At 42.0% G+C, this 11,782-nt stretch overlaps 1 protein-coding gene across 2 annotated transcripts; it reads right to left on the bottom strand.

The window, feature by feature from the left end:
• Window positions 1–263: 263 nt before the first annotated feature.
• On the bottom strand, window positions 264–4,925 carry NXT2 (nuclear transport factor 2 like export factor 2). 2 transcript variants are annotated; one of them, XM_075835809.1, is made up of 5 exons: window positions 4,798–4,925; window positions 3,750–3,872; window positions 1,689–1,775; window positions 1,404–1,548; window positions 264–828 (listed from the first exon to the last, which is right to left on the bottom strand). In XM_075835809.1, exons 2-5 carry the CDS (start codon window positions 3,792–3,794, stop codon window positions 647–649), a joined length of 459 nt encoding a protein of 152 aa, XP_075691924.1. In that variant the 5' UTR covers window positions 3,795–3,872; window positions 4,798–4,925; the 3' UTR covers window positions 264–646. The 2 variants fall into 2 exon arrangements, with proteins under 2 accessions (XP_075691924.1, XP_075691925.1); XM_075835810.1 differs by lacking the exon at window positions 3,750–3,872.
• Window positions 4,926–11,782: the final 6,857 nt, after the last annotated feature.

Below are 11,782 nucleotides of genomic sequence, written 5' to 3'. Positions count from 1 at the left end.
AGCTGCCTGGACTATGGAGTTTTTTTTTTTTTAAGCCTAAGCCAGAAGAGGATCCATCGGGAAAGTGTGGTATAAAAGAAAAGATGCATCTTACTTGTGTTTGGCTAAAAAAACTGAGCCAAATCTGCGTGTGTGATCCTGGCCTGACAACAGCGGAGTAAAGACAGTTGCTGCCACAAACAATGGATTTCATATATTTGCCTCTATATACAAGATTTCTAATACAGGAATTACATAAATAAAGACAGCAAAGCCACAACGTGTATTGTAGAAATGGAGGGTCTTGTTCAGTGTGTTCATTTATAGCTTTCTTTCGGAAAATGATAGTTACCACATCAGTAAGGAGATATATGCGGTGTTACAAAATCCCACATTTTAGACCGTCTGATCTATATATAAAAAAAAAACATGAAATATCCACACCATGTACAAACACAAATCGTAATAAAATTAAAACAAGAAATAACAAATATTGTTTGATGTAAAATGTAGACATTTATCAAAACATTACACACATCACTTCAAGTAGAGCTTCTAAATCAGCTGTATTGAAAGAAAAAAATCTCTTTTCCTAAATTTGAGTCTTCAGAGCGAACCCCCCCCCCCCCCCCAAACCTGTGAATCAAGTTCATACTGCATGATGAGTCTATGAGTTGGCCCAATCTTGGAAGCGAAAGCAGTCGCTTGCAATCTTCCACACGCTGTTTGTTGGCGTGGTGTGCAGCGTCAGGAGGAAAATCTGGTTAAAGTAGTGATGTTTATTCCCTTCAAACTTGACAGATCCGTGCACAGCCACCAGCACCGTCTTCTGTCCTTGAGTAGCCAGTTCTTCAAAGAAAAGAGCGAGCATATTTACTACAGGTTGCACAATACTTCATACAAAATTAAAACAGATCTAGGGCTTGGTCTACTCTGCCATCAACGTAAAGGCAACCGGTCACTAAACCAGCAGCACACCTAGTGCTATCCGAACCTTGTAACTATACCACCAGCACGTTATACTGCTGGGGTTTAGTGGCCTAAACATGCCCCTCTCAAATCTGTCCGTTTTAGCATCTTGTCTAAAATGAAGTTAGAATACAGCGCACGCTGTATGTAAATGACCAGAGAAGAGTCCTAGGAGTCTGGGTGTACTGGCCTCGGCTTCATGCGAGCACTGAGCATGTGCAGGATGCCGTTGGACTCATCCTTGGTAATTTACATACAGCGCACGTCATATCAGAACTTCTCTTTAGACAATGCTAAAACGGACAGTTTTGAGAGGGGCATGTTAAATGCTGTGTAAACCTTTGAACACATTATATATATATATATATACATACACACATATACATATATACACACACACTGGTGACAGGGCCTCTTTAAATTAAAGCCTTGATCAGTAAAGTATTACTTCTTACCGTGGACCGGCTGACAATCGAACATATTCACCGAAAATAAGCTTGACGGTAACATTTCGAAAAATTCGATAAGAGCACTCTGTCCAGAAATCGGATTTCCGTTCCAGATCAAAGTTGCGGTATCCATATACAGTTTTGTGAGTTGCTGCAAAAAAATAAAATTAAAAAGCTTTAAAACGCTTCTGCATACCTCTCCTTATGTAAAAGCTGTGACTTTGTGCCATCTGCTGTGATTTTATTACTATAGGTTCTGTCGCAATAGAATATGAACACAATGCAGCTTACCCTTCTCCTCTTGTCAATGGTTTCGTAATACAGACTCACAAACTCTTCAGCGGCCCTGCATGCCAGGTCCACATCAGTCCGGAAGTCCTAGTGAACGGTGACACAAATATAGAATCAAGTTAAAGGGAATGTGTCGCGAATTAAACTTTTTTTTTTAAAGTAACTTATTTCTATTATATTTGTACGTTTTTTGCAGTATTTTTTTTTTCTTCCACATGGTGGAAAGTATTAAATATTAAATGATAATTTTACATGTTTTCCTATGTTGGCCACCAGAGGGAGCACTTCCCAGAATTACAGCAAGGTGAATAAGGCAAAGAAAGCAACCTGACTCACAGCTGCCGTAAATGTGGGAGGGAATCTCACCGCCCCCCTCCTACAAACCAAGAAAAGGTGTCTTCAAATTGTTAAGCAGTGTCCGGCTGCCATTTTGGGTGTGATTCTGCAGCTGTCAGAAGCTATAGAACACACCAAAAGGCTAAGGGTATGTTCACACGCTTACTCAAAAGGGAAACCAGATCCTGATTTTCAGCCATTTTTTACTCAAACTCGTGTTTTTGGCGTTGTTTTTTACGGCCGATTTTCTATAGAGTAAGTGAAAAACGGCTCCAAAAACGTACCAAGAAGTGATATGCACTTTTTGGCAGGCGTCTTTTTACGTGCCGTTTTTGGAAAACAGCCACGTAAAAAACGCCCCGTCGGAAGAGAACGCCGTATTTCCCATTGAAACCAGAGGGCAGATGTTTGTAGGCGTTCTGCTTCCGATTTTTCCAGCCGTTATTCGGGACGTTTAAGGCCCGAAAAAATTGCTTGTGAACATGCCCTTAGAATGATGAATGTGAAGTGAATGACTTCAGTTGACAGGTTCACACGGCGTGTATTTGACACGTATTTTTTGCGCATTTTACTTGCCAAAAACCACATAAAAAAACGCTTGCTTACACTTTTTATTTACATAATTGGTAATGTGCGCTGCTAGTAGATACAATGCGCTTTTTACACATGCGTTTTAAAAAAACGGTTGAGTCAATGGGAAAGCGAGCCGTTAGTTTTTTACTCAAGCGGTTTTTAAAAAAAAAAGTGTTGCGTAAAAAAAGAACAGTGGGTGGGGGGTTGTGTGTGTGGCATAGTTGCATGTTTAGGGGGAGTTGTGTGTGTGTGTGTGTATGGGGGGGTGCTCGCCGCTGATTCTTCAAAACAGCTGATAAGCGGCTATGAAGTATCAGCGGCGCCCGTGCATACGCCACATGTGCTACACAGACACACACCCACTCAGTCTGTTACATCTGACAAGCTTAGCTCCGCACACACATCTAGGGGGAGGGGGAGAGAGAGAGACTACCTGCAGTGCAGCTGGTCTTCATAATGGCGCTTGCTATCTCCCAACAAACCGGCTTCTCTGCTGTGTGACTGACCTGCGTCTGCGCAGTACAGAGCCAGATAGCAGAGGCAATGGACGGCTCCCGTTCATTGTGCCCTCTGCATTGTGGCTGCCGTATTCCATCTCTGTATGTGTTGTTAATCGACACATACAGAGATGAAAAAAAAATGGCAGCCCCCATAGAGAAGTAAAAGTATGAATACATTAAAAAGTAGAAAGTGACAACAAAATAAATAACATTTTTGTTTACATTATATTAAAAGCAATATAATAAATAAAATAAAAAATCATGACACCTTCCCTTTAAGCAGTGTTTGGGATGCAATGCTAAAACACACTGCAATGCTATGAAAAGAACGGTTGTCATTGTCTGTAAACCATGATAGAAGTAGGGACAATCCTAAACCGGCATGGAGTCCGATTTTGAGGCACATCGCTTCTCAGGGAGACGGTCTCCATACATGCTGCATTCAGCCGAGCCTAAAGACCTTGACTCAGAACTAGACTTTAAATCTACCCCAGTGGGTCTTTTATGACTGGTGTATCATATGCCATGGAGTACGTGACACTTATATTAAGAGACGAACGTGCACCACCTTTGTGGGAGTGTGACCGCAACCCATCCCCCTTCACCCCACCCAATCGGACATAAAATGAAAAAAAAAAAAAAATGTACTAACCTCAACGCCGCCCCCAGGTCCTTTCGGCATGACAGCGAGCAGCATCCTTACATGTGCCGCAGCACTCAACGTTCTGAGAGCTGCGTCACATACGATCGCTCAGAGCCTTGTATGCAGCACATCCTGTTGAGGGAGTCCGAGGTGAATACGTTTTTTATTTTATTGACCTATGGGGGATGGGAGGGTGGTATGGGATCCAGAACAGGCCTTTGCCTTGTTACGCCCCAGAGTGCAATTTAGACTTCTGCTAGTTTCTTGCATAAGTTATAGTCCATTTGTTGGCCCCACCCCTTTATACTAGTCCTGCACACTGGTAGAAACTGTCCAAAAGTCACAAATGTCTCTGCAAATTGTGACTTCTGGGCCTTTTGCAACTTTTCTACGCCAGGAAACTGGAAAACTTCTGCCGCGGTGTCCAGTAAAAATGGCTTCAGAGGAACATCCGTATAATTCCATCTTATGATGTCAGAGACGCAGGAGGCTCCAGACGCCGCCGATCACTACAACAGCAGAGCGATGACACTAATATATACATCTTTGGCTTTGATGAGCCTTTCCTGGCTTCACACACGACAGATGCCGTCATGCTATTAGTCTCTGCCACTGTAGCCAGTCCCAATTAAAAATATTCCACCGTTCTGTGTCTACAGCTACTATGTGTCTCCATGGTTACAGACTACAAACAAAACCCTGTGCAGTCGCATTCCCTTCTATGTGACCGCTATTTCTGCTGATCGACGGATTGTATGTTAGGAGGAATAGCACAGGTTCTTTATAGTGTTGTTCACCATTATAATGGATGGAATAATCGGGAATGAGTGTGACGCTATTTACAACATGAACTGGACTTCCGGTGAGTGACCCTGACAAACACTAGTCAGCATCTACCTAACGCGAAATGTCTGATAACAGGGAGCAGTAGAATAGATAGTATATAGCTGCACTGCAAATAAGAATATCACGGTCCTCCGATAAACACGTGACCAGCGCATAAACGTGCTGAACACGAGCAGCTCTATATAAAGTACGGGCAGATTTTTATACTCACGTAAGACGCCATGGCCACAGCTCCCCGCACTGTCCCGCTACGCGCCAGTTATGAGCGGATCTCAGCACATCGGACTATAACTGTGAATCCGCAATCACCGACGTCACAATTGTTCCGGTGCACGGCAAACTAAGTCCCCCGGAAGCGAAGTATTAAGCCACTTTGGTTCCCCATCATTCAAATCTCTCAGTCCCCGCTAGGTGGGGCTAATTGACTTTGAATGTTAGGCGGTGTGTGTCTGCAGATAGAACGCGTCAAATAAGAGCGCGATTATATTATATTGTACTGTATTATAGTATATTGTATTGTATTGCATTGTACTGTGTTATATTATATTGTACTGTGTTATTATATTGTACTGTATTATATGGTATTATATTATATAGTACTGTGTTATATTGTATTGTACTGTGTTATGTTATATTGTACAATATTGTTTTGTACTGTATTATATTGTATTATAGTATTGTATTGCATTGTGTTATATTGTACTGTATTGTATTATATTGTATTATAGTGTATTGTACTATATTGTTTTGTACTGTATTATATTGGATTGTATTATATTGTTTATTGTACTGTACTATATTGTATTGGACTTTAGTGTACTGTATTGTATTATATTGGATTGTACTGTATCATATTGTATTGTACTCTATTATACTGTACTATATTGTATTGGACTTTATTGTACTGTATTGTATTAAATTGGATTGGACTTTATTGTATTGTGAGGTTGTGCCCCACCCCACACAAAATAAGGAAGAAAGCATAGTAAATATTTATTTTCAACTCACTTATTTGTATTACTTTGATTTATTTTTGCAGTAGGGACCCAGTTATAACTATGTTCACACAGAGTTTTTTGCAGGCGGAATTTCTGCCTCAAACTTCTGTTTGGCTGGGTTCACACGACCACTTTAACGTCCGTAATCGACGGACGTATTTCGGCCGCAAGTCCCGGACCAAACTCAGTGCAGGGAGCCGGGCTCCTAGCATCATAGTTATGTACGATGCTAGGAGTCCCTGCCTCTCTGCTGGACAACTGTCCCGTACTGTAATCATGTTTTCACTACGGGACAGTAGTTCCACGGAGAGGCAGGGACTCCTAGCATCGTACATAACTATGATGCTAGGAGCCCAGCTCCCTGCACTGAGTTCGGTCCGGGACTTCCGCCCGAAATACGTCCGTCGATTACGGACGTTAAAGTGGTCGTGTGAACCCAGCCTTTGGAAGTTTGAGGCAGATTTTCCTCTCCCTGCATGCTGATTTTCGCAGGGGTTGAAATCAATGGGAGGCATTTTCAGGCCGTTTTTGACGAGTTTTGCGGCGCGGTTTCCGCTTCAAAAAACTCTGTGTGAACATAAAGCGCCACCAAAAACGCATGAAACTCATGAAGTTTTTTTAAATGTGTTTTAAAATGCTGAAAAAAAAAGTTTGTGTGAAGGACGCCTTAAGGCTATGTTCACACGTGGTATTTTGCCGAGTTTTTTGACGCGGAAACCGCGTCGCAAAACTCGGCAAAAACGGCCCGAGAACGCCTCCCATTGATTTCAATGGGAGGTGTCGGCGTCTTTTTCCCGCGAGCAGTAAAACTGCCTCGCGGGAAAAAGAAGCGACATGCCCTATCTTCGGGCGCTTCCGCCTCTGACCTCCCATTGACTTCAATGGGAGGCAGGAGAAAGCGTATTTCTCGCTGTTTTATGCCCGCGGCGCTCAATGGCCGCGGGCGAAAAACGGCGCGATAATTGCCGCGAAAATCGGCGTGCAGGGAGAGGAATATCTGCCTCAAAGTTCCAAACGGAATTTTGAGGCAGATATTCCTCCCCCAAAATACTCCGTGTGAACATAGCCTTAGAAGTTTTCAATGACTAGGTTCCAGCCACATAAGCTCTTTACAATACACATTTTAGATGTTTCATACTGGCAGTCAATCATTGTATAGCATTACTTTTATTATACAAAGAAATAGAAGCCAGGCATGAATTAGTTACGTCAGTGTATTATTGCAGCAGATCTGTCATGTTGATCTTGCTGTCCTATCTGTGCAAAACTTGTCATAGAGCATGAGTAGCTGTGCAGATTAATGTATACTTTAGTGGGAAAACCTTTAGTATAACTTAAAAGTTATTGATTTAAATCCCTGTTCATGTGTATGAGGTTTATGAGTCTGAAGGATGCTCTCACATAGTGACTGACAGACTACCCTGTATGAGCGAGCATGCTACGCTGTTTCCGTAACTGCCATTTACTACTATGGGACTTCTGGAAACAGCACAGCTTAGTGAGCTACGCTGTTTTCTTCTTCATGGTCAGGAATCACACGTCACCCGGACACAGAGAGGTAGAACAGGGTTTAGGGGGCCCCATTCGAGAGATAGTTGCGGGTCCCAGAGGTGAGACCCGCATCTATCTGACATTTATGACATATCCTGTGGATATGCCATAAATGTCACTGATGGGAAAACCCCTTTAAGACCTTTTGCAAATATAAAGCCATACACTAGCCGCACTATGGAATCACCTATGTAAATAAATGATATAGAAATAAACAGTTTTCAGGTTTGGACCACTGTAGGAAAAAAACATGTTCAAGAATATGAAGCTTATCCCACTGCAGGTCATATATAGGGCGTTAGTTAACACTGATGGGAGTAGATCAGTTTAAAAGATTTAAAGCGTCATTACAATGTAAGTCTTAATCCGTGCTTTTGGTCAACATGCTGAACAGTGATTTGAAAGGTTTATGACACATCTGAATTATGTTAACTAAATGACATTACTGTCCTGCGAATGCCTGAGAGCCCTGGGACGACCTGCAGAAAACGTAAGGGCCATTTGAATAGCATACAGTAATGCTGAGATGTAGCATGGGGACCAGGCCTTTGAACGTTTCCAAGACAAGCCCGCATAGACTGTAATGGTTGCATTACAAATTCTCAGGCTGGCAAATATTAAGCAACCGGGACACACAAAGGTAATTGTTGTTTTTTTTTTGTTTTGTTTTTTATATCTTTCTTGTTATATTCATATATCCAGAATATACATAAATTAAATATTCCATTCCAATAATAAAGACTAGTTTATGTTTGTCTACAGGAAATATATTCTGTAGGGGTTTTCAGACTTTTATTTTATTTAGTATATGGTCCGGCTTTCTGTAATCTCTTTTTTTTTTTAGATTTAGTGTACACTTTATATACTCGATCAACTAAAATGTAGTAAGTACTTGAATTTCTTGGGTTGATTGCATTCTCCCCCAAGTAACCAGATGTTCGATGCCAGTTCTTATGTATAGAAATTTATTTTTTCCAGCGATTAAAGCACTAGTGAAAGCTATCAGGTGCAACTACTACTGGCCTCCAAATCCCACCCATTTAGAGAGTCTAGGGAGCTGAGACATTGGGTGGTGTTTATCAGGGTCCTTACATTGGAGTGCTGGTGATTACTGATGACTTTTATTCCATGACTAAAATATTAGAAAATCAATGTTTGACTCAGACTGTATCAGGAGAAGGAAATTGATCCACAACTTTAGCCCCTGCTGAACAAATCTCAATATCTGTGTGCCATGCGGGTGCATTGGTTTTAAGGTTACCTGCAGTTGGACCTAAATTTTCAAGTATTGAGTTATAATTACTGGGTTGGAATTTATTGTTTAGGTTTTAATATTTTTGCCATGCTATAGTTATTTGTAGAAGCTTCTTCAGTACATGTGTTTATTTGACTCATTTGTCTACAAAATAGACTCCTTTGAATAATTGTTATAATTAAAAATTATATTTTAGTGAAGAGCAGGATAGTTGCAGCAAATTGTCTATATATGCTGTAAACGTGGAATCAATACCAACAAGATTTCCTGCTAATGCAGAACATACCTACTCAAAGTAACAACTCTGCTGATAGATATAGTAATAAAGTGGATAACTATAAGGGTATGTTCACACGAGGGTGTCCGTTACGGCTGAAATTACGGGGATGTTTCAGCCTGAAAACATCCCCGTAATTTCAGCCGTAACGGCATGTGCAGGCGCTTGAACGCCGCGTCAATTACGGGCGTAATTGGCGCTGCTATTCATTGGAGTCAATGAATAACGGCTCCAATTACGGCCAAAGAAGTGACAGGTCACTTCTTTGACGCGGGCGTCCATTTACGCGCCGTCTTTTGACAGCGGCGCGTAAATTACGCCTCGTGTGAACAGACAAACGTCTGCCCATTGCTTTCAATGGGCAGATGTTTGTCAACGCTATTGAGGCGCTATTTTCAGACGTAATTCGGGGCAAAAACGCCCGAATTACGTCCGTAAATAGGCCGTGTGAACATACCCTCAAGCAGGTTACAGAGTAAAAATCAGAATGTTTGGGTCTTGCTCAGTTTTGTCGGACATATGATAATTGATAGATTTAGATCTATCACACAGGACATTACATTTCAAATCTAGAGCATGCAACAGTGGAAGGGGATAATAGATCCTATAATCTGGTTTAAAAGAATACTTCTTTAGTTACGTACCATTATATATCATGTTATTATCATCCTGATTAATGAAGATGGGATTTAGACAAAATATAGGCTAAACATACATGTTATGGACAAAAGTATTGGGGCACCCACACATTACACCTGCAGGAGCATTTGTGACATCCCATTTTAAATCTATAGGCATTAATATGGAGTTGCTAGAGTAAAAGAAAATCAGTTGGCACTGCTATGAACAGTAGTCCTCTGGACATTCGGCAGTATACTGCCTACGGAAGCGCAACATGGGCTGCGGTATGGGCCTAGGGAGGTGCTAGGCTTGGTAGATAAGACCATAAATTACACAATGTGAGTAGAGAGAAATAAGCTGCACTCACCCGGTCTGACGTAAATAAATTCTTTAATGCCTGTGGATAAGGTGTGGGGGGAAGAAGGAGACAGTCTAATATAGAGTCCCCCCCCCCCCCCTTTGCAGCTAAAACAGCTTCCACTCTTCTGGGAAGACTTTCTACAAAATGTTGGGAATTTTTTCCCATTCATCATGAAGAGCATTTGTGAGGTCAGACACTAATGTTGGACGAGAGGGCCTATCTCACAATCTCCATTCTAGTTCATCCCAAAGGTGTTTGATGGGGTTGGGGTCAGGGCTCTGTGTAGTCCAGTCATGTCCTTCCACACCAAACTCACCCAACCATGCCTTTATGGACCTTGCATTGTTCACTGGGGCACAGTCATGCTGGAACAGAAAAGGGTCTTCCCCAAACGGTTGCAACAAAGTTAGAAGCTACAATTGTCCAAAATGTCTTGGTATGGTGAAGCACTAAGATTTCCCTTCACTGGAACTAAGGGGTCTAGACCAACCCCTGAAAAACAACCCCATAGTATTATCCCTACTGTTGACACAATGCAGTCAGGCAGGTAACATTCTCCTGCCATTCGCCAATCCCAGACTCGTTCATCAGACTTCCAGATATTGAAGTGTGATTCATCACGCGTTGTGCTTTACACCACTCGATCTGACTCTTGGCATTGTGCTTGGTGATGTAAGGCTTGCATGCAGCTACTCGGCCATGGAAACCCATGCCATGAAGCTCCCGGCACACCGTTTTTGTGCTCACATTAATGCCAGAGGAGGTTTGGAACTCTGTAGTTATTGAGTTGGTGACTTTTATGCATTCGGCGACTCTGCTCTGTAACTTTACTTGGTCTGCCACTTTGAGGCTGAGTTGCTGTGGTTCCTTAGGGTATGTTCACACGGCCAAATTTCAGACGTATACGAGGCGTATTTTGCCTCGTTTTACGTCTGAAAATAGGGCTACAATACGTCGGCAAACATCTGCCCATTCATTTGAATGGGTTTGCCGACGTACTGTGCAGACGACCTGTTATTTACGCGTCGTCGTTTGACAGCTGTCAAACGACGACGCGTAAAAATACAGCCTCGTCAAAAGAAGTGCAGGACACTTCTTTGGACGTTTTTGGAGCTGTTTTCTCATAGACTCCAATGAAAACAGCTCCAAAAACGGACGTAAAAAACTCTGCGAAAACGGCGTGAAAACGCCGCGAAAAATGCGAGTTGGTAAAAAAACGTCTGAAAAGCAGGGTCTGTTTTCCCTTGAAAACAGCTCTGGATTTTCAGACGTTTTTGTTGACTACGTGTGAACATACCCTTAACGCTTCCACTTTGTAAAAATACCACTCACAGTTTATCGTGGAATATCTAGGAGGGAAGAAATTTCACAAACTGACTTGTTGCAGTAGTGGCATCCTATTACAGTACCACACTCGACTTCAGTGAGCTCTGTAGAATGACACATTCTATCACAAATGTTTGTAAAGGTAGACTGCATGGCTAGATGTTCGATTTTACACACATGCGGCAATGAGACTGAAGGAAGCACCTGAATAAAATGACTAAAATGTGCCAATACTGTCCCAATACTTTTGTCCATATAGCATATTTTATCAACCCATATGAAAAAAACATTAGGGCTGTATTTGTATCCACAGAAATAAAATTGTCTATTTTAATTACACTTACTGAACTACATTAGTCTTACTGCAATTTTATTTACAGGGTTTGAAAGGCGATAGGCCTCATGTGCCCTGGAAATCCGTGTTAGTATTGTGGAACACAAAGTTCCTACAGTCTTGTAATTTGCAACCACAGGGACTAGTGCCGCGACATGTGGCCTCTATACAGAACTGTATTAAGGGGGTTTTCCCTAAAAATTGTTGGCCTATTCTCAGGATAGGCCATCAATAGCTGTTCGCTCGGGGTGCGACTCCTGGGACCCCTGAGAATCAACTGTTTTGAAGGGGGTGCAGCGCTCGTCTGAGCGCTGCTTTACCTTCATTTTTACTTGCTCACTGTAAATCGTCGACACAGATGTAGTGGCGGTTCACAGTATTGCAGCCTTTTCACATTGAAGTGAATGGAAGAAGGCTGCAGTACTGTGAATCGCCGCTACATTTGTGTAGACGATTAGCCGTGGGCAAGTAGA

The sequence above is a fragment of the Rhinoderma darwinii genome, chromosome 8 (genome assembly GCF_050947455.1).
Source record: "Rhinoderma darwinii isolate aRhiDar2 chromosome 8, aRhiDar2.hap1, whole genome shotgun sequence".
Classification (NCBI taxonomy): Eukaryota; Metazoa; Chordata; class Amphibia; order Anura; family Rhinodermatidae; genus Rhinoderma; species Rhinoderma darwinii.
The sequence above is the reverse complement of the archived record's forward strand: the minus strand, read 5'-3'. Positions and strand labels throughout refer to the sequence as shown.